Source organism: Ascidia mentula, chromosome 7, assembly GCF_947561715.1.
Source record: "Ascidia mentula chromosome 7, kaAscMent1.1, whole genome shotgun sequence".
NCBI classification, from domain to species: domain Eukaryota; kingdom Metazoa; phylum Chordata; class Ascidiacea; order Phlebobranchia; family Ascidiidae; genus Ascidia; species Ascidia mentula.
The window spans coordinates 919,882-947,027 of NC_138572.1; the positions used below are offsets into that span (position 1 = coordinate 919,882).

General features: G+C 37.1%; 2 protein-coding genes and 1 long non-coding RNA gene across 10 annotated transcripts; all 3 read right to left on the minus strand.

Annotated features, from left to right (window-relative positions):
• Positions 1-369: 369 nt before the first annotated feature.
• On the minus strand, positions 370-8,627 carry LOC145908835 (uncharacterized). The gene is made up of 12 exons (XM_082996157.1): positions 8,533-8,627; positions 8,244-8,321; positions 7,764-7,896; positions 3,912-5,243; positions 3,749-3,841; positions 3,477-3,587; positions 2,962-3,045; positions 2,563-2,670; positions 2,332-2,424; positions 1,345-1,449; positions 1,014-1,103; positions 370-464 (listed from the first exon to the last, which is right to left on the minus strand). The coding sequence occupies exons 1-12, from the start codon at positions 8,581-8,583 to the stop codon at positions 370-372; spliced, it is 2,373 nt and encodes a 790-aa protein (XP_082852283.1). The 5' UTR covers positions 8,584-8,627.
• A 4,858-nt stretch (positions 8,628-13,485) lies between these two features.
• LOC145908836 (chymotrypsinogen A-like) lies at positions 13,486-16,324 on the minus strand. Its single transcript, XM_082996159.1, has 8 exons — positions 16,287-16,324; positions 16,012-16,112; positions 15,814-15,947; positions 15,274-15,392; positions 15,022-15,216; positions 14,770-14,870; positions 14,080-14,198; positions 13,486-13,746 (listed from the first exon to the last, which is right to left on the minus strand). Exons 1-8 carry the CDS (start codon positions 16,322-16,324, stop codon positions 13,486-13,488), a joined length of 1,068 nt encoding a protein of 355 aa, XP_082852285.1.
• On the minus strand, positions 16,309-21,019 carry LOC145909096 (uncharacterized). Of its 8 annotated transcripts, XR_014403074.1 has the most exons (12): positions 20,881-21,019; positions 20,662-20,799; positions 20,442-20,599; positions 19,912-20,064; positions 19,419-19,613; positions 18,963-19,058; positions 18,664-18,880; positions 18,511-18,566; positions 17,983-18,113; positions 17,382-17,456; positions 17,137-17,273; positions 16,309-16,450 (listed from the first exon to the last, which is right to left on the minus strand). It is a non-coding gene; the product is annotated as an uncharacterized LOC145909096 (long non-coding RNA). The 8 variants fall into 8 exon arrangements; XR_014403075.1 differs by having other exon boundaries at positions 20,459-20,799; XR_014403073.1 differs by having other exon boundaries at positions 19,917-20,064; positions 20,442-20,799.
• Positions 21,020-27,146: the final 6,127 nt, after the last annotated feature.

Genomic DNA, 27,146 nt, shown 5'->3' on the forward strand with positions numbered 1-27,146 from the left:
AACTTCCTGTAAATCTACGAGGAAATCTGAAACAGGGACAAGTTTATTAAAACAAACATGGCGGAAGTTTTATTAAATCATTAAAACTTTTTATTGCAAACTTCAAACAAGATTTCTTCACTTTTAATCGGATTTAAACAAGACAAGATCCAACAAATTAATCAAATACAAAAACATTAACTTACTGGAAGGAAAACATAAACTTTATCCGACAAAAAATATGCGACCTTCCTTTAAAACTTTCAACCTGAATTAAACATTTTTATTCCATTCTCTTCTATAACAACAATGGAATTGCGACGTCACAATACTTACTGTGACGTAACAGTTACGTTTACAAACACGCATCACACAGACTGGAAATAAATACTAACCTCGTAACTCGTATCCATTTAAATACAATCCCCGAAGCCTTATTTCTCGCAGGTATTTCGAAAGTTTCTTCAACAACTTCGCACGTTTGTCTGAAAATAACAAGATCAACATTTACGGCAAAAATAGAAGCCATGTATTTGGATGGGAGAATTATTTAAACTCCCAATGTGCGTTTTCCACAAATATAACCTGCGTATATTAGATGCGTAATGAGATGTGAGACTTTCGAAACCACAATGCCAGTTTACCCAATATAATGGTAACTTGTAGTGGAAAGTATGTGAAAGTTTAACAGCAAGCTTTTCGCGTAAAGCAACGTTGTGTAACAAATTGTAAACATGGTTTTGCAAATCGTTCAGCATTTAGCTCAAAACCACGTGAGAATGGTAAGGTACGTACATGGTTAAGAGTCACAGTTATTACACTTGCAGTTGATACTAAATTTGCACCATTTTTAGGCAGGGGCAATTTAGGCGACCCCTCCCTAGGACATTTCATAAAAATGATAAAACGATGCAGTGGCAGAAAAAATATCGTCCAAAGCGCAAGCTTGCTTTTGTCTAGAGCAAGTTTATCTTCTCGTCCAGCGCATGGAATCGCCATTAATGCATCATAATGAATTTTGGATAGTAGCAAACCTTGTCCTGCAGGTTTTGGTTGTTTGTGAAAAAGATCTAAAAACAGCTTCATCAATCCTCTGGGTTTTTCTGTGGTGGAATTAGTAGCAACTGAAAAGTAAAAATATGTTGTTTAAAATGTTTGTGTTCATCATCAGTGCAAGACTGACTAATTGTAAGAAAGGCAGGCAGGGTCAGTCAATGGAGACAAGTGCAACAAAACAAATATGTTAAATAACAGCAGCATCTTAACTTTGGCATCAATTAGATGGTCCCAGATTTATGCACCTAAATACCTTGTATTACTTTACTGGTTACAGATGTTACAGCAAAGTTTTTTTTAACTGACTACCATGCTTTTGATCCTCATTGTTAAGTGTGGAGGATGCTGGATCACTGGAGTCAGTCTTGCCTGAGGTTGATGGCAAGGTTTTTAGACTGGAACCACTTCCATCACCTGTAAAAAACAATCAAGGTGATAACTGCAATTTAATGGCACTTATGTACACCAATAAGGGTAAACCCAATACGAAGGCCTCATTTGATAATTTTGACAGCTGGACCTGGGCATTCTAGGCCACTGCTCTGTCTGTGGGAGTTTACCAGTTGGACTTTACAGCAGGGATGTACAACACAAATGTCATATTTGGTTTGCCAGTGGTTTTAGATGTGACTTTGCAAACAGGTTTTAACATTAAAAAAATGCATTAATCCTTGAATTGTGCATCCTGCTTTACTGGGAAAAGGGGATTTAATTCAGCTATGCTGTATTCATAGGCTAACCACTGCTTTAAACCACACCAGGAGTCCATTTCAAGAGCAAACAAAAAAGTGGCATTTTGGGAGCCATTGAGATCTATGAATATGCTTACTGACTGTTTCAAGTACAGCAACAGCAAAATGTTTAAAAAAAGCCATAATAATTGAGAGCTGCAGACAGGGTGTACATGTACTGTTTCGACCTATGAGGTCTTATCAGTGCACCTGTAGACAGTGGCACTGTGCTAGCTTTTACACTAGGGGACACACTGACATATTTTTACATTAACAATACATAATTGTTTAGATTAACACACCAAATGGATTGAGCTACTGTGGCATGCTTACAGCACTAAAACGTTGCACACCAAGTAACAGTGGCATCACAGCCAAGCCTGGTAAAGCTTCTTTTCCTGACAGCTCAAGATATAAAAAAACACTGGAGTTTAAACTCATAACCCTGGTCATTAGGAACCATAGTTCTTCCAGCTAAGGTATGAGAGTTCAACAAAATAGAAACACCCAGATTGGCTGTGATGTCACTGCCGAGAAGCAGGGAAATAAAATTCAAAAATTTAACCTTTTCCTGCATGTTTTGGATGTTTCTTTGAACGTCTTGAAAAAAGTCTCACAAAAAAACCTGTTTGTTTTTTTGGGGCAGAATTGGAAGAAACTAAACAAAAATATTGAGTTTATCAAGTCAAGCATAATAATACTGTAACACATGATACACTGTCAAATCGTATGGAGCCCAGTTTAAAAACGGAAGCATTGTTGTTGTTATGTTATCTGCTTTGTATATATTTATCACCATTATCCAGCGACTGTTTTGAAAGTTGGGCCTTGGAAGTTGTTGCGCCATCTAATGTTTTGGATGAAGTCGATTCGATATTTGTTGAAGCCAAACCATCCCTGAAAGCTTTAAAACAATGTGTTGAAATATATAGTATAGCACATATATATATATCATTTATTTCCATTTTTTGTAGACTTTAGTGAAGTGTTTTAATATTCATACCATTTAACAATTAATTTATGTGCCTTAAACCACATGTTTATGCAAAACAATGATTATAATAAATACCAACAAATATATGAATGCAAAACATGGTGGCAACATTACACTCCAGTTTGTGTTGTAAAAATGTTATACTTCGTTACTTGCACTAAAAATCAGTTAAGCAATGTGCGTATATAGGGCAGAACTAACTTTTTACATGTCCTAGTTCACAACCATCTATTTGATGTATTCTGGTTGCCTCAAGTTCAGCTGCAGCAGTAGAAGTTTCACCAGCTGTAGAAACATGTGTATTACAAAGCAGAAACAAGATATACTGGGATACCATCTGTTTACAAATGCCTTGATGAAACAGCGTACAAACATTGATTGAAATTCTAGTAAAATTTTAAATAATTGTTCCAGTGGTTCTCAACCTGTAAGGGCTTTTTAAGTGGTGTGCATAAAAAATTGCAACATAGACAAATTCCATCTAAAAATGCCAATCGTTGTGAAATTGCATGCTGCGACATGTGTCATGAACTTTCAATGGGCATTAAATCCTGTTTCTGGTTGTTAATTGGCATTTTGATATTCAGTTCAAAGTACAACTCAACCATACTTTAACACATAATACACTGTCAAATCTTGTGCAGCACAGTTAAAAATGAAAGCATTGTTGTTGGTTATGTTTCACTCCAACAGTTTTCTGCTTCGAAAACATTTACCACCATTTTCCGGCAACTGTTTTGACAGTTGGGCCTTGGAATTTGTTGCGCCATCTAATGTTTTGGATGAAGTAGATTTAACATTTGTTGAAGCCAAACCTTCTCTGCAAGCTGTAAAACAATGAGTCACAATATATAGTATAGCGTATATCTTTCTTTCTCTTTCAATTACATTTAAGTTCATTGCTAAGTAATCAGCAAAGTTTTGTCAGCAAAAAAGATAACAGAAACACATTTTTAATACACAAATACCAAATAAATATAGTACTGACGGATTTTATGCATCTTGGGAATTGTTGTACCGCTGACAGCACTATTGACAGGATCAGATTCTGAACTGGTTTCACTACTTCCACTTCCAGAGGCTTAGATTGAAAATTATAAAATAAAAATAATGGTCATTAAAGCACAAACTTTCCAATGCACTGCACATACCTGGTTTGTGTCCGAGCAAAAGGCCACACACAAAACGACGAACCATTGCCCAATGGGGTTTGTAAATCAAATCGTCTACGATTTGATCAAATTCTTCATCTGACATGAACATAGAAATGTAGTACGCACCAAACATTTCCTGCAGAACTTGATGAAGGTAGTAGAAGAGAACATTCCCCCCATCAAAAACTCTACGACTGGGAAGCCAGGAGAACTTTGCCATTTTGAACACTACATCCTGTACTTTTACATCTTCTAAACCTACTTTTTGAAGGTCATCATGTGTGAACACAACGGTTTTACGAACCATGCCTTCATATGCCATTTTGCTAAGTGGCAACTTGAGGTTTTCTAATTTCTCTCCTTTTGCATGCTGAGAGTGGCCAAGTTGTTGCAAAACGGCATCAAATACATTAGTTATGGTGGAAATACTGTGCACCTCACCAAATAACCCAGCATAAACAATAAATTGTAAAAGCATTGGATTGCGACATAAATCAAGCAATTGTGGAGATTTAGTTGCAAGTTTGTTCCACAGTTCATTTGCTTTATCACCCGAGTAACTATCAAACAGTGTCTTTGCATCCTCAGGAGAAAGATCACTGACATAAATTGTTGGCTTAGGTCGGAGTTCTAATGGTATTAATAGCAATGAGTGGGGTCGAGAAGTAAAAATCAATGTAGATTTTGGAAAAAATTGCCTGCTGCAAAGGTTAGCAACAAGCTGTTGTACTGGCAAGGGAGTGCCATACTTCACATTTACAGGTGCCATGTTTTCTAGTGTCCAGGTTGCCTGATCTAATCCATCAAAAATAAAAGCACACTTTTCTGGGTTGTTTATCATCCACTGGAAAACCAAACTGAGTGTTTCCTGTGAAGCATGGTTGAACTGGTTATCCAGCAGAAGCTCCTGCAAAGTAAGCTTTTCATCGCCGTAGTTTAAATACATGAACCGAAGATGAAGCACTAAGTGATCTTCTGTTCCTAGTTGCCTGCATAATCTCTTTGAAAGAGTAGATTTGCCGCATCCAGCCGGTCCAAGAAAAGCTAGAAATATGCCTTGCTGGTTGTGTTCTTTGAAGCTTGAAACTAGTTGCTGAAATTTGATGTGTTCACCAACAAATCGATCATTGCCCCCCTTGCTTGTTGATGGCTGAAACTTATTTTTCTTTTGAGGATGAAATCCTTTGTAAATATCAGTATCTATTAGTGTTGGTTGAACCTCTGGTATTTCAACCTTTTGCAACTCTTCACTGTAAGGGACAACATCAGGATCAAGATTTTCAAGCTGATATTTTTTTATTTCATCAACTGCCTGTTGCAACTTTTCTTCTGCAAATTTTAAACAGGTTTTTCAGATAATAAATCTATGTTACTGTGGTTTCTTGAGAAACAGTGAGCTCTAGCATCTATGTTTGGCTGGTTTAATTTTAGTGCAGCATGTTGCATAACCACAACGCAAATTGAGGATTAGTGTTTATCTTTCAAATTATATTGTAACAGAAAAATGATAAAATCCCCAAGTACAAAAACGGGAAAAAAATTGTCTGCTGTTTAGTTTTTTAGCCAACCGTATAATGTATCATTATATTTTCATTTCAACTGCTTATTTACAAAGTTTTAGTTGTTCTAACTCTTATTTTACGTCAATTTATGTAACTACTTTGCTTCGTAGTAGTAGGAACAAACATAATTTCAGATGACATCGACAAACATCACAGAGTGTATTTAGTTGTAACAGGCAAATTTCGAGTTGTGACTCCCTGATTGGTTGGATTTTTACCCACAATGCAGTATACTTAATGGAGCTTAAAAAAACTGCTGAAGAACGCATATTGGTTTTTCTATGAAAATATGTTTGGCGGCGGAAAATTTGCACCTTGTATGTAATCCTCTGTCACAAAAGAAGGACGTCACAAAGCAATCAGTGATGCATGGGGTTCAATTTTACGTTTGAGCACATGTGCCGTAGCTTGGACTAAGTTAGTAGTCTCTGCTTGGATGAATTTGAGCCAGTTTTAGGCAGTTTTAAGTAGAGTTTTGGGTGTTTTAAGTCAGGTTGTTACGTGGTAACGGTTGCTGTATAAAATTGAGCTGATAAGGCGGTTCAATCTTGAGGCTATATCTGCAGAATAATCAAAGACTTATGAATTACAAAAAATTTCTGGTCCAAGAACACCATCGGTGACGGGACCTGCAGCCAACATGATGTCTGACGGAAGTCAATGTTCATAACGACAGTGATGTTTCAATCCTGCTATAACTGACAAATCGCATCCAAAAAGCATGAACAATCAGTCATGTTGTGTAGCAGCCTACTGTTAATGCCACAGTTCTAACCCGCTTTATAGCCAAGTTAAATAATGTGAGTGATATTTTTCATTATTGTTGAAACTTTCTATTAGTTATGTTCCTCAATCGAAATCATAATCACTCAGCAAAACATGGGAAACAAGTCAGGTTTTTTTACAAAGTTGTATATTTTCTGTTTTTTCAGAGAAAAAAGTTTTAGCGATTGTACGAGAGTGTTTCCGTTCCACAGTCATCAAAAAAAGCTTCATCGTAGATAAACGTAGGTGTTTTAGCTACAGTGTTTGTTTTGCATGTTGGCCAAACAAGCGTGAGGAAAATTCCTTACTTTCTAAGCCCATGTGATCGGCGTGAAGATGCCTTGGTTACTTATTGACACCGTTTCGACAGTTTGTGTAATAGAATGGTTTCATATCTTCGTCGAAACTCTTTCATTAATTTTTCGCGGCACGCACAGTTTGCGAAACCTGTTAAATGCAGTATTCTGACAAGCTGTAAAGTGCTCTGTTCGTTCAAGTAAACAAAAATGATCGCATGCTCATCATGATTCTACAAGGAAAGTGAGAGCTCCCGAGCATCTGGATCCAAACCCAAATTACTAAACACATAAAAGTGTCTGAAAACTTTTTTACACCTTTCACGCGAAAAAGGTCACGGACAGCATGCTTTCAACTTAAATGCTGAAGTCAGACACATTCTTATTTCAATCGGAATATTGCTTTCCTTAAAAGCAGAGGTCGGTGTTGTGACAACCAAGACATGCACGCCCACAGCCCCCAACAACTACCGTAACTGGAACTTAGACAGTCTCTATCTAAGTAGTATATTTGTTAATTGCTCTTGCTCAGTCGCTCTCTCTTAAGGACTCGTTTACCCAGTTTTAAATTCCATTGATATGACGCGTGTGTTATAATTCGTAGACGCATTCTGTTCACGGAGTAAAATTATATCGTTAAGAACACGCCCCAGAAGATCAGGACTTAGTTAAAACAGCCAAATTCACACCGCTGCGTCTGACCCATGCTCCGCAATGGAGTTTTAGGTGCTTGACAATTTCTGAAATTACATAAACTCATTACATAAAAGCCAAACATGTACAAGAACTAGCATTCCCAGACATAGCACCAGATTTCCATGGCAATGCATCATGCATGGCAACCTAACTGATCATTGGTAGCAAAATTGCTGACAACCATAAACAAAAATGTAGAATTTAGTGAAACATTATCTGCTGTGACAATTTAATGTGATGATGTCCACGTCATTTAATCAGAGTCTAACTGTCTAAGTCACATAATATGTTGAATTAGATTCTATGTTGTCGTTGGGGCTAGACACAGATATTGTTAAATGAGTCGCAATTAAGCTAACAATTTTGTCATCTCCAAATGGTAGAATATAAATGCTAAATCAGTTTGGTTTCCACTTGAATACAAGCATTTGTATCCCAACCTATTGAGCGAAGCGTTTATGTAAACAGGCTTAGCGAGTATTGAGCGGGAAATGCTGATGTGAAACGTTTATCAGTTGATTGTTTTGTACCTTGTTGCCCCCCTTGGGGTTTTATGGCAGCATCTGTGTTGGCTGGTGGTGCTGTTGGCGGCTGTTGTTGCTGTATCACAGTATTGTAATGTACAATTGGCTGGTGCACATATACATCACCAATTTGGAGGTTCTGGAATGAAATGGTGCATCTTTGCCATGGAGCTAGCGGCAAATAACAAGTTGTTTGCTAGTTTTGGGACAGAGGACTTCTCAATTTGTGCAGCCGCAAATAGATTTGACTTGATATAACTTACAATTCAACATTTGCAAACATTTTTCCAAACCTGAGCAAAACCAACGAAAGTTCTCTATTTACGAAGTACATTATCTTTCAGTTTCTGCGTACTACACTCGGCGCGTTCATTAGAGACGAACGTGGCAAACACCTATGGAGCGCAACCTTTTAGAGTTAAGTCAAATTCTCCATGACTATTAGTCTCTTCTGCAGGGCATAAATAGAAACGGCAACAAGCTTACCTCGGCAACAATGTTTTGATGCAGATGTTCATCCACAGTCTGATGGTGATGTACGTCACCAGCATGTAGGTGCAGGTTCTGCAATGGAACTAACAAAAGTAACCAAACACACTAATATTAATCGTCCAAAAAGACAGCATGGTCGTTGAAATTTTCTGAAATCCAATACTGCTCTAAGCTGCCCACATGCGTTTTGTTACGTGCAAAAAAAACTGTCGCTCACAAATGACTTTCTCCAACCTCTGCCACCAATACAGCAAATCTCAATATTCAAGAACAACAAGCTTACCTCGGCAACAATGTTTTGTGAATTTTCTCCTTCTGTTTGTTGTTCGGCCATTCTTGGATTAGCAGGTGTAGCTTTGTATTGCAAGTACAGTATAGATATATATTACACATATATACAAGCTGTGTGAAAATGTGTATGCAGTTAAGATGCAACAAGGATGTAAATTGTTTCTGCTCCAGTTCATTTGTCACACAGTTGGAAATACTCATACACTTTGGTATATATACACACATATACTTATGCATGTATTTAAAACACACATACTCATGAACATAAAAGTAAACTAATGTATTGCAGATAACAGAAAAAAAACTAAAGTACACATATTTGGCCACTACAGTAAGCAGTGCCAGGCAAAGTAAGCAACAATATGGTTGATTTATTCAAGCCAGTATTGAAGATTGCAGGCAAGAAAAAACGTTTGTTTCCGCCGTTTGGCATCTTGCGTTGAAATAGCGGAACTGACTGCTTGTAACTTGCTATAGTTTTACAAATTATTCTACAAGCAACACCAGGATTTAATGTAAGTAGTTGTAACTATGGGAATTCAACTTGTGTCAGTTCTCAAAGCAGTCATCGGATGTAAGAATGGTAGATGCTCTATAACCACCATACAGACGGGCGATAGGGATTTTCCTATTTCATGCGTGGCTACTTTAAGAATGGTCCTCGTCCTTTCAGGTAATTGAGACGGGAAATGAGTCATGCGATTGGCAACATTCAGTCAAAAGCAGTGGTGGGATTAAATTTTTTCAGCCAGTTCTATCACAAAAGTTATATTTTTCAGCGGGTTCTGTTACAAAAAGTCATATTGACAGCAACCAGTAATGCTAACCGGTTCGCTGATCTCATAAAATTTCGTGAGACGGTTCTATGAACCGGTGCGAACCGGCTGAATCCCACCACTGGTCACAAACCACAAGTTAATACATGTGGAGTTATCAGCTGTGTTGGTTGGGTAATCCCCCGCTCGACCCACGTATACAATGTCGAATAAATATTCGCAACCTGAATATTTATCACAAAATCTATTCACCAAGGCGACAACTCTATGTATTAAAACATTAGAAAACTTCTGTCTACGGCACAACACATGCTTACCGACCCTAAGACACCATGCGTTAACATCACAAATTCGTCCCATTGCTAATGACGCAACAAACAAAAAACTACAGCGCGCCATACGAAAATACAGCAGTGGTGACGTCACAAAGCGCTATGTTTCGCTTTCAGTTTGTCGTGATTCGAATTCCATTATGAAACTGAATCTGACGACGAAAAGAAACGAATAAATTTGATATCTTTATGCATGGACTTAAGTATAATTTATACCAAGTACTGATGGTAGTTTAGCATTAGAAATGTTTGTGCGCAATCTGTCAGGATGTTGTTGAGCTTGCATATTATAGCTGAATACTGAATTTTATACTGGTCTACCATCTGCACGGACAGTGTGAAGTTCTTAACAGTGCACTTCACAAACAACATAAATAACAAACTTACTTGTCAGCACAAAAAAATGTCAAAAGGAATGTTAGCACAGGGTAATCATATTTGCATAAGCGCAATTTCGGACACAGTTATTTCAGTTACGTTGACAAATTTTGGCTTCAAAAACCATTTGAGACCTTTCAGACTCTTGAGCGTCGCAACTAAAGAATGATACTTAGTTCAGATGTTGTTATAAGAGGTTGAGAGGTGCCGTCTTAAAAATTCCGGTCATTTTCACGTACACAGGAATTAAACCGCCAATTTTCGTAAATGTCCGGACGACTGGGAACTCTAAACATGCAGGCTACACAATTCCTATTCATGGTTTCGATTATGCGTCATCAATGGTTCAAACATCACAATGCTGCAGGTAAAGATTGGCTGAAAATGCATTGGTTTAGATAAGAGCTATTTACTAAAACGTGTGTAGCGCAGGCATAGATCCTTTTGTGAGAAAACTGTTACGTTTAGGTAAAGCAGAAATTGTTCAAGAATGTAAGTACCAGGCAACAAAAACAAAAATTTTCGTATAGGCGAAGAAAAACATCTTCAATTAACGGCAACCAGCGCGCGTGGCCCCAACTTTCGCTGTTGTGTGCGTTTTTGCTGCGGTGAATCAATCTTTATCGTATTGAAACTGAAAGTAGACTGACACTAAAGCTTATCTGTTATGTTTTTTTGTTAGAAAAAAAAAATTTTTTTGTTTTTGAAAATTTCGTAAATTTTACAATCTTTTGCAAAACGTGGGCAGGGATTCCCAAAGATTGCACTGCGGGGTCCGTAATGATAACCCCCCGAAAAAAAAACAATTTTATACAGTGCGTAAGCAGTAATCACTGCAGTAATCTTAACTGGATTGGTTTCGTAAGCTTTACAATACGTACATTTTACATTTACTCTACTTTTGAATGGTTCCTACACTATCCTTGTATCTTACGATTTCAAACTTGTTTACAAGTTTCTTTCTTTTACTACGCGTCTATGACGTAAGAATTCACCCTAATCGCCATTGTTGATATTGTTTGTGGAATTCTCAACGCCGATTACGTTGCAAAATGGTATGACGTAAGACAGGGGGTCCGAGAAAAACAGGTTCACAAAATGAGGTCCGCGGCCAAAAAAGTTTGGGAATCCCTGACCTAGAGAATTAGGAGAACACGTTGATCATTTGATTTGAGGTCTTTTGTTTCATATGCTGCGATTTTGCCATCTAACGAGGCACTAAACGCGCACATCAATGCAATGCAGCTGCAAGACGCGCAAGTTGCGGTTAATTCCAGATGTTTTTCTTCGCCTATACGAAAATTTTTGTTATTGTTGCTTGGTACTTACATTCTTCGACAAATTCTGCTTTGCCTAAACTTAACAGTTTTCCCGCAAAAGGATCTATGCCTGCGCTACACGCGTTTTAGTAAATAACTCCTATCTAAACCAATGCATTTTCAGCCAATCTTTACATGTAGCATTGTGACGTCAAACTCATTGTGACGCGTTGTCGGAACCATGAATACTTCGAAAATATCTGAAAACAGCATTGTTGAGTGAACAAACACATATTGTCCGAGATATCTTTGGTCCAGGTAACACAATTATGTCGCAATTCCATCCGCAAAACTGCTAGTTATCAACGAATCAGTAAAACCACCACGAGCAGCAAATCTACTACTTCCAAAACAAGTTTCTTATAAAAAAGTGCTTCTGTAGTTGCGAGATTACAGCGAAAGAAACTGTTTCATCGCCAACACCTGGAACCGCCAAGCGCCTGTGATTTTATTATTTGTATCCCAGAATATAGCTGATCGGTGTTGCCCATACACCCTGTCACTTATCAGGGAAACGAATCGACCCCGACCGCATCTAGCTGCTGTAGTTTCCGCCATAAGTAGCAACCTGTTTTAAGTGTAGTTGATACAGTGGCTGGAATTAGCGTTTGACAAAGACTACAATTTTGTTTTGACGATAAATAATACGTTTAGCACTGGCGTTTGATTCAAATACAATTGCACAGCAGCCTGGTATTTAAAAATATACGTTAACCCGATATACTGTAGTGTTGCGACTGAACTTGGTCAGAAATTAATAATCACTTATTCGAAGGACTGTTTTTTTGCTTCGCTTTGATTTATCCCATAGATATAATAACTATTGAACAATATCACGTATACCGCCACTGAACCGCAACTCACAGCTAGGTTTGAGGCAAGGAAAATGTTTAAACCCCTCCGGACTCGTGCAAGCAAAAAAAACAATAAACGTTTTGAAGTGCGTCATTTTCGAATCCATTCATACGTCGCATTGTTTCAAAAATTTTCTGGTGATATCAATGCTAGTGAAGTTTCGGCACAGGAAATGCGTGCAGAGCATAATGGATTAGCGATCCATCGTCTTAACCACTCAGCCACCTCGTCGTCCAAAACCTGTTGTTAAAAGAAACATTTATGTGAGAATTGTTTGGAAAAAATACTGTCTTGTGAAAACTATTTTAGTTTGGTTTAATATTGTCGGATACGATAAATTGCGTCTACATAAACTTGTCAGATGGTTTCCCACATCCTTCGATAGTTCAGTTGGTGCGGCGGTAGAGTTTATTTGCTTGTCCATATGTTTACTCGACTGTGGTTCGTCTCCATTAGTTCCTACCTAGTTTGGTCCCTAACGAATCGACGTCAAATGCAAAGAACCACAAAGTGGAAGATTTCCTGGTTAGTTAACCGACAAGATCACATCGCAAGCTGCACTTCGGAATGGGACGATCACGCCTTGTCATGCAAGAGCATAAAGCGTTGTCTGATTATGGTTGTAGAGATTCCCTACGTATATGTGAAGGTCGTCTTGCAAGTCGTGCGCAAGCGCGTCAGTGCATCCTGACAACATTACGCGCGTCGGTTTCAACAAAAACTCCCCACATATATTCAGAGAACAGTTGCCGGAAAAGGAACATTACAACGAAACGGCGATAGATAGAGCACACCGGTTTAGTTGTGTCAATGTAGATCCTGTTGATCCAATCTTCAACCACAAAGCTTGACCATTTTGTTAAAAAGTTCTGAACTTATGAATAAACAGTGGATCCTTTGCAAATAACTTTGATGTTGATGTCTTTTTCACAGAAATATAAAAAATTCTGATCTCACTTCATCACGGTTGTGGCTTAAACGTGTATAACACGAAATACAAAGAAAACAGGACTTAAGAGTTCGGTTTTATTCGGTAAATATGATGTCGTTGTAGCTTTCAAGAATAATATGTTGTAATTAATCTGTTCTTCTGGCACAATTAAACGTACACTTTTATTTACCGATGTTTTATCTGCTATCCAGCAAGGTTTCCTCAGGGTCAATAAAAGTTACGTTTTATTGTGCCACGAAGAACAGATTACTAAAAAAGTAGTTTTTGAAACACAATTAAAAATCTTTGGATGAAAGTCAAATACACGAGTACAAACGCACACAGCAGACACAATCAGTAATGTTGGCAATATTTGTCAAGCACTCGGAAAGATCGAACGTCGCTCATAAACTGTTCATCAGTTGGTCTCAGTCGCATTTTGAGGTAAAGCCAACGAACATAGCTTGACACCCTCGTGTAAATCCCAGGTTTGTTTACGTTTCCACAACCGATTCCCCAACTTGTGATACCCCAGATAGTGTGACGTGTCGTGTTGGGGTCTAAACATGCCAAAGGACCCCCACTGTCACCCCGACACGTGTCAGTGCCATCTTTCTGGAATACAAAAGTGCCAATAGTTTATAAAAAAAATGCGATTTCTAAGTTAGAATTTTTTTTACAGTTGTCTAAAGTGTTTAGATTACACGTGCAAGCTATGATAACCGAAAATGTATATTTGGTTCAATTGCTGAACAAACAAAACGAAAAATACACAAGTGTTTCTGGCAAAAAAACTACCTGTAAATGAAAAAGTTAAAACAGACATCGAACAATCGCAACAACAAACAAATTACAAAACGTTGCATTCTAAACTAAGCAGGAACGCAAGAGGTGTTTGGTAAATTAACTTTAAAAGGCAGCATGGGTATTGAAAATTGTTGTTCTCACCGCAGCGCACATCATGGAGTGCTTAAGGTAGTCAACACCGAGCAGTCGGCTGCAATTCTCATTGGGAAATATGCTCACTGGCGCCTGCTGGAGGCAGGGTGGATAATCCATGGGGTTAACTGCCGAACAACAAGCATGTTGTGATGTGATTCTTAAAGGTTGTGGTTGGCAAGACTTTTGCAAGTTTCGTCAACACCGCATCACAGTGTTCGTTGTTGTAACTGACAAATGTTATATATGCCGACCGTAGATTGAATGCGCTGTACTATGAAATTGTACCGACAGAATACAGAGGTTAATTCATAACGCGCAGGTGTTAGAGATGCTTCCATATCGGTTTGTGAATTTGGGAACAGGAACTTGGAGTTTTTCAAAAACCCTTTTCTAGGTGCTAAATACTGAAGTGAATAACCTTGAATTAGAAGCCAAAACCTAAATTGTTAAACAGACATTTGAAACACAACATGTTTTTTTATCATCAGTGCTGTATTACATGATTATAAGCTGCATCGAATGCATCGCTTATACATTCACAGGCTGGCAGGCGGATGGAAAGGCAATTTTGAAACGTGTTTGTAAAAAAGTCCAGCATTCCAGTTTTTACCGTTTTATTCAAAAACCCTAATGACGTAACTGTCGATAAACATCTGATAAAGCGACTCATGCACAGAAACACATAAAAAAACTTACAGTGTCTGGGACCATGCGCCCCCCACCCAGATATTCCACATCGAGATTGTGACGAAAACTGGTTTTGTCCGAGAGGCAGACATGCTGGTCGCACAAATCGACTGCAACCATAGAAATAAGTTTAAAATGAAACACTGATATCTCCACATGATATTTAATAACTCCTTGCTTCGGGCGTATTACGTTTACGTTGTGTAAAAACCAATGCAATGCATTCTCATTTGGACCAGGACTCTTGTGAATTTATCTTACTTGAATGAAACGCATTGTCTCAATTTAACCAACGCCAAGTCGTTGGTTGGACTCGAATGATACGAGTAGTAAGGATGTCTGTAAACCTCTTCAATATCTAGGTCACGTGAATCCTCTACGCCCTCTGATTGGCTGAATTGGAGTCCGTCACGGTTGTAGTAATCGCCCACCCGAACGATCGTCTCATTGGTGAACCTGTAACCATGGAAATGGTTTTCATGGCAAATTAAAAGAACTTTGGAAATTACTCACGATTTCGAACTGGATTCGACACAATGTGCGGCTGTGAGGACGTAACATCTGTTGATGAGAGTTCCTCCGCAAGAGTGAGGGGTGCGGCCTCTTAATGGATACTTCTTACGTATGGAAACCTGTTAGAATGATAAAAATACCTCGTACGCTTGATGTAAACTTGAAGATAATAAGCTTATACTGGTTCTTAACCGGTGAAAAATTTACTAGTTGGGAGGATTTACGGGTTTGTATGTTGGTGATTAGTCGGCACCGAAATATACAAAAGTAGTTACAAGAGAAATATTATGATCTGTATTCACTGTGTGTCGTGTGGTTTTTGGCAATTGGTCATGCCATGCGGCCGAAAAAGTAAAAAAAGGATAACAGATATAGTGAAAAAGCAATCGTTAAATACCAGCACTGTTACAGACACACGTGCACATGGAAGCAAGCTTTTATGAAAGCCGGCATCTGACTGACAACGAATATAAGACATGGATTTAAATTGAGCTCTCCTATAATTGTACGTTTCAACATAATCTCCCACAAATAATCCACCTGCCACGGCTGACTCCCGGGGCTAGCGTTGACCCCTTCCACTATTCTCAATCCGTCTTTGACCTCAGGACAGAAAGCCGGAACAGGAATGTCGGTGGTGGCTTCACCGCAAGATTCTTCTTGCAGTTTGCTACCTGGGAATGTACTACCAAGTTGTGCATCCCCGTAATAAATTGTGAAAAACTTCGCACAGCTAACCTAAATCTTGGTCAGTTAAAAGCCGAAAATGTTCCGTCCTTTGCGAGTTGTAAACAGCAATGTGGTTGGTTTCTCCAATGGAAGGCAATCTTCTCGTAATTCTAAACAGCAAAGAGCAAGAGCACATTTACATGAAAATCTGTTTGAACTCTTAAACTTTTGCCGAACAAGTTAAGGTTGCTGAATCTTCAGCAATTAGTACTAGAAGTATTGAATATAAATCGTCTTTACAAATATTTATTCTGCACTACAATAACAAAATAACGTAAGCTTACGGTAAGACGTAGGTAAGAGCTCCGTTGTAATATATCATGATGGATATGGTGTGAATACGAATAATGATTTGAAACTTAGCCCCTCTGCTTAATCTTGCCCTGCCCAGACGACAAAAGGGCCGTGCACTCCATTCATTTCCAGTTGGTCCGTTCTTGATGATTAGCTGTGTGTTACATACAAAGCGAAACCATTACAAACAGCAAGTTTATTCAATTCAATGTTTTACAGTATGATAGTTTGTATTATCATAATCTCCTGATAGCAATATACCCAACAGAAACACATTCTACTTGAATAAGCTATACTGATGATGTTTAGAAGCATAGACGATACATATACATATGAATATATCAAATGAAAAGCTTGTGAAATACCGACTCCGGATTTATTACAGAACTTGCTACAGTAAGTTGAAAGTTCATTCAATTTATTGTAACCTTTTCCACCGACCAATGGCATATTTAAATTAGAATGGCTTGACAGCGCCGTCTAGCGGATGAACCAAAAGAAGGCACTAAAACATACGAACTTTTAATTCTTGCTGATTCTTTTTGAAAATGGTTTGTTCATGCCAAAATAATGCTTTTGTGAAGTACATTGTTAGTTATCTGACTTAATCTTGCATGCCTCGTGTTATGACACAAGTGACCTGGAGTAACCCCAGCGGACTGCACCGTTACAGAGGTGGTTTGAGATTCTTCCAACTCAAGAGATATGTTTGGGTAATAGTTTGCTTATCAAGCTATTAACGGTCGTTACATCGCTGCTTTTCTTTGCCGTGTAAATATGTTTTCTATGTCATGTTATTTTATGAACAATAGTGTATATCGCCACTGAACTGCAACTCACAGCTAGGGTTGAGGCAAGGAAAATTTATAATCCCCTCCAGACTCGTGCAAGCAAAGAAAACTTTCGGAAATGCGTGCAGAGCATAATGGATTAGCGATCCATCGCCTTAACCACTCGGTCACCTCGTCGTCCAAAACCTGTTGTTAAATGAAATATTTCTGTGAGATTCGTTCAAAAAAAAAATGTTCTTGTAAAAACTACTTTAGTTTGGTTTAATATTGTTGGATACGATAAATTGCACTTACATAAACTTGATAGATGGTTTGCCACATCCTTCGATAGTTCAGTTGGTGCGGCGGTAGAGTTTATCACAAATACATCTGAAGTACACAGCATTTTAGGTAAAAGCACTTTGAAAAAGAATGCATTAAACTAACTGGTTTTACAGGATTTCTTTCTTCCTGAGTATTACAAATGCCTTCACTATATTTAGTAAATGGAAAGCATGAAAGCTTTTCCATTCAAGGTTAGCAATTGTTACAGGCTTGAACAAATTTTTTGTGCTGTTTTGGTCAACTTTGCCCATCTTAAAAAAAGTACAGTACATAATAAACGCGCTGCGTTCAGGTCGCAGTACTTTAGACAACTCGGCCATCCTGTCTATGCACTGTACTTTGTTATATTATTTAGAAATGTTTAAGTAGTTTTGAGGCGCAATTACAAACCTTGTAAACGATGATTTGTTTAAAATTATTTCATCCTGGTCAATTAAATGCCTTAGACAGGATGGCCGAGTTGTCTAAAGTACTGCGACCTGAACGCAAACTGTCAAAATCACAACAAAAAATTCAAAAAAAAAACACACAAACCGGCGCAGTCTCAATCAATAATGTTGGTAATATTTACCAAGAATCCGATAAGATCGAACAAAGCTTGACACCATCGTGTAAATCCCAGGTTTGTTTACGTTTCCACAACCGATGCCCCAACTTGTGATATCCCAGATTGTGTGATGGCTTATGTCATGCGCTGTCGTTCTGAAAAACAAAATTGGAAATTGTTTGTGGTAAAACAAAAGTAAACATTGTCAGGTTCAAACAGCCAAGTAGGCGACTGCAATTCACATGGACGAATATGCTCAATGGCACCACTGGTGGCTATTTTTTTGTAAAATATAGATTTGATCATTCTTATAAAAATGAAATACGATTTTCACTTTCATTACTGTTGTCATGGATGTCACTTGTAGCTTGTGCAGTGTTAATACATAAAGATAAAAGAAATAGGGTAAGTTTATACCACACCGAAAAGTTTTCAAGTAACATGTGCTTTGTATGATTTCACCTTTTAGCATTACCCCAATAAACAATTATATCCAGAAACATAGAAAACTTCCTGCACCCTGCATTCCCAAACCAGATATTCCATACTCACATTGTGACGAAAACTGGTTTTGTCCAAGAGGCAAACATGCTGACTGCATAAATCGACTGCAAACATAGAAATAGGTTAGTAATGGGACAGAAAAGTCCATGGATTACATTTGAATAAAATTGTGGTTCTGTACTTAAATCCAAGCTGACATACTGATTATATGGGAGAATATTCAAATTTAGAAAAAGTGAGATCTTGTGTAGAACGACATTGTCCCCGTAGACTTTTCACTTGAATGATTTCCAACAGTATATAGTTGGGAATGATCACATAGTGAGGTTTTCCTCTTCAATAATTAGGTCATGTCAATCCCTTGATTTAACCTGTAACCACCCATCCCAGGCCCCGATCGCTGGTCTCATTGGTTAACCTGTCACCATGGAAACAGCTCAATATTCATATTTGCAAATCAATGCTCTTTATGAAACAGATTGCACACAAGAAACACTTACATTTGAGCTGAATTTAACACAATGTGAAGCTGTAAGAAGGTAATGTCAAGTGTGGGGTTTACAGCATGTTAGTGGATGTCTCCAATGTATGGAAACCTGTTGAAATCAAAAAAGTAAATTAGTTTTCTTGATGTTATGTGAATATCACATATCTTGCACAGAATGTCACCATTAACTAACTTAAAAGTGTTTCTTCGGTTTGACGTTGTAACACTTAAATCATTTTAACCTGTTGTCATTTTTTACAAACAAGTTGCAAATTTTAACAACTTTTTGTTAGTTTTTAAACTGGTTTAAAATATAATCAATACTTCATTATTTTGTAACAATTAAATAACAATGACTTATAAATGGTGGTGAAGGTCAACTATAAAAACAACATAACCCGTCTCACACAATTTATGAAATATCATTTATGCAAAAGTTTTTGTGTTGATTGAAAGCAATACTTCTTACCGTATGTTTGTCATCATTCATTGTCATTTTCTGTTATGAGTAAGATTGCATTCCATCGGAGTGTGTTTAACTTCTAATATTACAATTTGGGTGTTTTTCACCCAGGATGTCCTTGCAGAGAAGTATTGGTGTTTACAACAACTCCATTATTTCCAGTCGTTATTTTCCAGTCCTCAGGTTGGCATCGCTATGACTCTGCAAAAACATCACAGGTATTTAATGACTTTGCAATTAAAAGCATCAATGTTTGTAAATGAGTTTTAGATAAAGACGTTTTTCTTGATGGTTCTTTTGCTTTTGTCAATAAATTCGTGAAACAACAACTACAGTCAGACCTTTTTAATCTAAACTGCTTCGTTTCATCTAATATGTTTTAGTCTGCATAAAGAGCCATCCAGCACATACTTTTATTAAATTCCACTTAACAAATGTAGAGGTCAACATAAAATCAAAAATGGGTTTGCTCTTTCTTTATTAACAAAGTCTATCTAACCTTACAAGGATTCAATGGAGGGCAAGCATGTTGTTGGTGACCTTGTGAAAATTAGAGGTCGTGACATTCTTTTTTTTGTGTGTTTGTTTTGACCACACAGGGATTTGAATATTCTTGATGTTGCCTTGGTGATGTTTTACTCTTCAGTGCAACCTGGTGGATAAATGAAAAAGGATTTTTCCAAAAAAAATGAAAACAATGATATTATGACAAAGGTTTGGGAGCACTGGCGACCAGTAACTAGAGTACCACCAAAACTCGGCAAATCTCAAACAAATGCATAATAATGACAGCCAAACATAACATGGTTTTAATGTAATGACACAAGAAAAATTCGCTGTCTTTATAATGCTACAAGAAATTAGGCTAATATTTGTGTTAATACAAGAAAAGTTTATGCAGCAAAATAATGGCATCAACACATAGTTACACACACACTAATATGCAGTAATATCAACATCTAGGTAAAAGTATCACATAAGTTTTCTGTATTTCATTCATTGAAATTTACATACAACAAAGTTAAATACCGCTTGTGGGACCCAACTTGTTTACTTGCGACGTCTTTTTCAGATCAAAATTTCCTGGAATTCGTTGTGTTGCTCAATCATCTAATTCAGTGACTCTTGACCTCTTTGTCCTCTCAGAAAAGTCACCGACATTTTTGATGTTTTGATAAAATCTGGTCCTGCCAAGATTAAAGTACGGGGTGAAAGTCACAATGTGTTTTCCATATAACCAGGTTGTTACTTGCTTCTACTGTTTTACATATATCCATGCTTATATTGTAGACTCCCTGACAACGCTCTATGAAGGGGTCAGCAACCACTGGCAAATGAGGCAATTCCCCCAAAATTTAGCTATATTTTGCAGAAAATTTCACAAGCCCTGCATATGAATATAATTTACTGTGACATGGAGCCCGACGGCACCACTGGTTTAAGCTTTTACATGGATATGGGGTTTCACCTTGATGGAGGTATGCACCCAGTTTTTGTGGAAATCTTCGACTGGTTGTTTGGCGAAAAAAATTGTCAAGAGCCAACACCAAGCTGCACTGATGAGACCTAACAGATCATAACATTGGCCCACTCGTCCAGTCTGCAACTCACTTAATATGATTTCTGTTGATAAAAATTATGAATTAATTTAGTTTTGGGTCAGCATGATGACCAGGACTTGTTCTCATTATTTTTGTTCTCATTGTTTTTTTATTCAGATTTTGGATCAAATTTATTCTGGGATATTTTCTAAAAAGGATTGACTCAAGGATTCATTTTAAAATAAACCCAGCAAATAACTTTTACACAGCGCACAACTAAACTGCAAATAAGTATTTGTGTACAACAGACCAATACGAGACATACACTTACTTCATTAACCAACATATTCTCTTGTAACTTGATTCATGGACGTTGTCAGTTTGTGGGAGTTTCACTCTTCATTTGCAATGAGATTTCTTGCATTTAAAACCAATTCATTCAACAATCAGATATTTTGGGACAGTTGAAGTTTTAATTTTATTCCAAGACCAAGTAGATCCGTCTGTTACGTTCCTACATGACAACATTCTATTCTACAAACAACCCCTGGTATTCTTTCTTCTGAAAACTGGAATAAAAATGTCGACAAACTTTCGTCTCACAAACTTTTCGTCTCATATTTCACTTTATATATTTCGTAGCAATTTTATTTACAGTAAAAAACATTTATTTTGAACAAATCACAAAAAAAACACAAATAATTCTGGAAGTCTCGTGTTTTGTTTCAATCCGGACCACTGGAGTCTTCATCGGATGAGAGGAAGGAATATTTACTGACGATCCAAACCCACAACTCTCGGCTGAAAAAAAATCACAAAACTTTCAATTTCATCAAAATTAACAAAACCATGTTTTAATGCAAATATAAATTAAACTAATTCTTACCCGGGTTTTCAGTTTTTTAATCTCTTCTCTCAAGACTGGAATAGATTCGGAATCGAATCCGCATCCACTCAGATCCAACTCATCCACTTTAGGGAGAATCCGACAAATATTTCCAACATCTTTTCGTTCAAACTTGTTGTAACTCAGGTAGAGTTTTCTCAACTATTTAAAATATAAAAATTGGTCGGAAATCTTTGTTTCAAACTTTTTTTAAAACAGATTTTTTTTCTTTAAACCGGATTAAAATTAACTCCATGTTTTCACTTTTGATTAAAAAAAGTAAGTTTTTACAGAAATATCATGGATTTAAACAAATATTTATTCTCAAAGTAATGAAAACCAACCTTGGGTCCCATCTTCATAATCGCTTCACAGATCATGTTTAAAGTTTCGGAATTAAGTTCGCATCCATTCAACACCAGCCTCAAACCGGGTTCTCGAATCCGTGGGAGGAAATCCGCGAGAGCGAAAACATCCGAAATCTTCAGTGGGGTTCCGTCTAAATCCAACCTCCAAGGACAAGAGAGGGCGATTTCATCTCTAACTATTTCGTCAACTTCCTGTAAATCTACGAGGAAATCTGAAACAGGGACAAGTTTATTAAAACAAACATGGCGGAAGTTTTATTAAATCACTAAAACTTTTTATTGCAAACTTCAAACAAGATTTCTTCACTTTTAATCGGATTTAAACAAGACAAGATCCAACAAATTAATCAAATACAAAAACATTAACTTACTGGAAGGAAAACATAAACTTTATCCGACAAAAAATATGCGACCTTTCTTTAAAACTTTCAACCTCAACAAAACATTTTTATTCCATTCTCTTCTATAAGAAACAATGGAATTGCGACGTCACAATACTTACTGTGACGTAACAGTTACGTTTACAAACACGCATCACAGAGACTGGAAATAAATACTAACCTCGTAACTCGTAATGCTCAGGCCTTTTTTCTCGCAGGTATTTCGAAAGTTTCTTCAAAAACTTTTTCGCACGTTTGTCTGAAAATAACAAGATCAACATTTACGACAAAAATAGAAGCCATATATTTGGATGGGAGAATTATTTAAACTCCCAATGTGCGTTTTCCACAAATATAACCTGCGTATATTACATGCGTAATGAGATGTGAGACTTTCGAAACCACGATACCCGTTTACCCAATATAATGGTAACTTGTAGTGGAAAGTATGTGAAAGTTTAACAGCAAGCTTTTCGCGTAAAGCAACGTTGTGTAACAAATTGTAAACATGGTTTTGCAAATCGTTCAGGGCCGGTCAATGCAGACAATGCCTTGTATTACTTTCCTGGTAAAAATTATTACAGCAAAATGATTTTCTTATGATTAAATGAGAAAAAAAGGGGTCACAGTTATTACACTTGCAGTTGATCCTAAATTTGCATCATTTTTTAAAAGCAATTTAGGCGACCCCTCCCTAGGACATTTCATAACCTGCATGTTTTGGTTGTTTGTGAAAAAGATCTAAAAACAGCTTCATCAATCCTCTGGGTTTTTCTGTGATGGAGTTAGAAGCAACTGAAAAGTAAAAATATGTTGTTTCAAATGTTTGTGTTCGTCATCAGTGCAAGACTGACTAATTGTAAGAAAGGCAGGAATGGAGACAAGTGCAACAAAACAAATATGTTACATAACAGCAGCATCTTAACTTTGGCATCAATTAGATGGTCCCAGATTTCTACACCTAAATGCCTTGTATTACTTTACTGGTTACAAATGTTACAGCAAAGTTTTTTTTAACTGACTACCATGCTTTTGATCCTCATTGTTAAGTGTGGAGGATGCTGGATCACTGGAGTCTGTCTTGCCTGAGGTTGATGGCAAGGTTTTTAGACTGGAACCACTTCCATCACCTGTAAAAAACAATCAAGGTGATAACTGCAATTTAATGGCACTTATGTACACCATAAGGGTTACCCCAATGCGAAGGCCTTACTTGATAATTTTGACAATAAATAAATTAGTTTACAGTGGCTTAACAACCAAGCTGGACTTGGGCATTCTAGGCCACTGCTCTGTCTGTGGGAGTTTTTCAGTTGGACTTTACAGCAGGGATTCACAACTCAAATGTCATATTTGGCTTTAAACCACACCAGGAGTCCATTTCAAAAGCAAATAAAAAATGAGTCATTTTTGGAGCCATAGAGATCTATAAATATTCTTACTGACTGTTTCATATAGAGCAACAGCAAAATGTTTTAAAAAAGACATAATAATTGAGAGCTGCAGACAGGGTGTACATGCACTGTTTTGGCCTATGATGTCTCATCAGTGCAGCTGTTCCACAGTCAACAGCTACACTGATGAGACATCATAGGTCGAAACAGTGCATGTACACCCTGTCTGCAGCTCTCAAAATGTTTACATATGTGAAATGTTGTAATATTCATACCATTTGACAATTAATTTAAGTGCCCAAAACCACAGGTTTATGCAAAACAATGGATATAATAAATACCAAAGAATTTTTGTGTTACAAAAATGGTATACTTCAGTACTTGCACTAAAAATCAATTAAGCAACGTGTGTGTATAGGGCAGAACTTACTTTTTACATGTCCTAGTTCACCACCATCAATTTGAGGTATTCTGGTTGCCTCAAGTTCAGCTGCAGCAGTGGAGGTTTCACCAGCTGAAGAAACAAATGTTAAAAAGCACTTACCAAATTAACCAAAAAGCTAAATTGATAAAAAAATACAGCAAACAAATTAAATGTAAGGTTGCACACCAAGTAACAGCGGCATCACAGCCAAGCCTGGTAAAGTTTCTTTTCCTGACAGCTCAAGATATAAAAAAGCACTGGAGTTTGAACTCATAACTCTGGTCATTAGGAACCATAGTTCTATCAACCAAGCTATGAAAGTTCCATAAAATGGAAACACCCAGTTTGGCTGCGATGTCACTGCCAAGAAGCAGGGAAAAAAACTCAATAATTTGAAAATTTAACCTTTTCCTGCATGTTTTGGATGTTTCTTTGAACGTCTTGAAAAAAGTCTCGCAAAAAAACCTGTTTGTTTTTTTGTGGCAGAATTGGAATAAACTATAGAAAAATACTGAGTTTATGAAGTCAAGCATAACCATGCTATAACACATAATACACTGTCAAATCTTATGGAGCCCAGTTTAAAAAAGAAAGGATTGTTGTTATGTTATCTGCTTTGTATATATTTATCACCATTATCCAGCGACTGTTTTGAATGTTGGGCCTTGGAAGTTGTTGCGCCACCTAATGTTTTGGATGAAGACGATTCGATATCTGTTGAAGCCAAACCATCCCTGCAAGCTTTAAAACAATGTGTTGAAATATATAGTATAGCATATATATATATATCATTTATTTCCATTTTTTTGTAGACTTTAGTGAAGTGTTGTAATATTCATACCATTTAATCATTAATTTATGTTAATTTAAAATTATTAATGTAACCACAGGTTTATATGAAAAACAATGGTCATAATAAATACCAAAGAATATATGAATGCAAAACATGGTGGCAACATTACACTCCAGTTTGTGTTGTAAAAATGGTATACTTTGTTACTTGCACTAAAAATCAGTTAAACACTGTGCGTATATAGGGCAGAACTTACTTTTTACATGTCCTAGTTCACCACCATCTATTTGAGGTATTCTGGTTGCCTCAAGTTCAGCTGCAGCAGTGGAAGTTTCAGCAGCTGTAGAAACATATGTATTACAAATCATAAACAAAATATACTGGGACACCATCTGTTTACAAGTGCCATGATGAAACAGCGTACAAACATTTGTTGAAATTCTAGTAAAATTTTAAATAATTGTTCCAGTGGTTCTCAACCTGCAAGGGCTTTTTAAGTGGTGTGCACAAAAAATTGCAACATAGACAAATTCCATCCAAAAATGCCAATCGTTGTGAAATTGCATGCTGCGACATGTGTCATGAACTTTCAATGGGCATTAAATCCTGTTTCTGGTTGTTAATTGGCATTTTGATATTCAGTTCAAAGTACAACCCAACCATACTTTAACACATAATACACTGTCAAATCAGTTTAAAAATAAAATCATTGTTGTTAGATTATGTTTCACTTTCCATCCAAAAATGCCAATTAAACCTGTGGTTTGTTAGCATTGTTGTGAAATTACATGCTACGGCATATGCCTTAAACAGTTTCAAAAAGGAAGAATTATTGATATGTTATGTTTCACTCAAACAGTTTTCTGCTTTGAAAACATTTACCACCATTTTCCGGCGACTGTTTTGAAAGTTGGGCCTTGGAACTTGTTGCGCCATCTAATGTTTTGGATGAAGTAGATTTTACATTTGTTGAAGCCAAACCTCCCCTGCGAGCTGTAAAACAATGAGTCACAATATATAGTATAGCGTATATCTTTCTTTTTCTTTCAATTACATATAAGTTCATTGCCAAGTAATCAGCGAAGTTTTGTCAGCAAAAAAGATAACAGAAACACATTATTAATACACAAATACCAAATAAATATAGTACTGACGGATTTTATGCATCTTGGAAATTGTCATACCGCTGACAGCACTATTGACAGGATCAGATTCTGAGCTGGTTTCACTACGTCCACTTCCAGAGGCTTGATTGAAAATTATAAAATAAAAATAATGGTCATTAAAGCACAAACTTTCCAATGTGCTGCACATACCTGGTTTGTGTCCAAGCAAAAGGCCACACACAAAACGACGAACCATTGCCCAATGGGGTTCATCAATCAAATAGTCCACGATTTGATCAAATTCTTCATCTGACATGAACATAGAAATGTAGTATGCACCAAACACTTCCTGCAGAACTTGATGAAGGTAGTAGAAGAGAACATCTCTCCCATCAAAGACTCTACGACTGGGAAACCGGGAGAACTTTGCCATTTTGAACACTACATCCTGTACTTTTACATCTTCTAAACCTACTTTTTGAAGGTCATCATGTGTGAACACAACGGTTTTACGAACCATGCCTTCATATGCCATTTGGCTAAGTGGCAACTTGAGGTTTTCTAATTTCTCTCCTTTTGCGTGCTCAGAATGACCAAGTTGTTGCAAAACTTCATCAAATACATTAGTTATGGTGGAAATACTGTGCACCTCACCAAATAACCCAGCATAAACAATAAATTGTAAAAGCATTGGATTGCGACATAAATCAAGCAATTGTGGAGATTTAGTTTCAAGTTTGTTCCACAGTTCATTTGCTTTATCACCTGAATAACCATCAAACAGTGTCTTTGCATCCTCAGGAGAAAGATCACTGACATAAATTGTTGGCTTAGGTCGGAGT

What these genes read in the sequence shown, in the direction of transcription:
- LOC145908835 (XM_082996157.1), bottom strand. Translation starts at nt 8,583, where the DNA reads ATGGCCGAACAACAAACAGAAGGAGAAAATTCACAAAACATTGTTGCC. An exon ending in ATCAAAACATTGTTGCCGAG is followed by an intron (nt 7,897 to 8,243) that starts GTAAGCTTGTTG and finishes ATTTCATTCCAG; the next exon opens with AACCTCCAAATTGGTGATGT. An exon ending in ACCCCAAGGGGGGCAACAAG is followed by an intron (nt 5,244 to 7,763) that starts GTACAAAACAAT and finishes TAAAATTTGCAG; the next exon opens with AAGAAAAGTTGCAACAGGCA.
- LOC145908836 (XM_082996159.1), bottom strand. Translation starts at nt 16,324, where the DNA reads ATGATATATTACAACGGAGCTCTTACCTACGTCTTACC. An exon ending in GTCGAATCCAGTTCGAAATC is followed by an intron (nt 15,217 to 15,273) that starts GTGAGTAATTTC and finishes CCATGGTTACAG; the next exon opens with GTTCACCAATGAGACGATCG. An exon ending in GGCGCATGGTCCCAGACACT is followed by an intron (nt 14,199 to 14,769) that starts GTAAGTTTTTTT and finishes GTTGTTCGGCAG; the next exon opens with TTAACCCCATGGATTATCCA.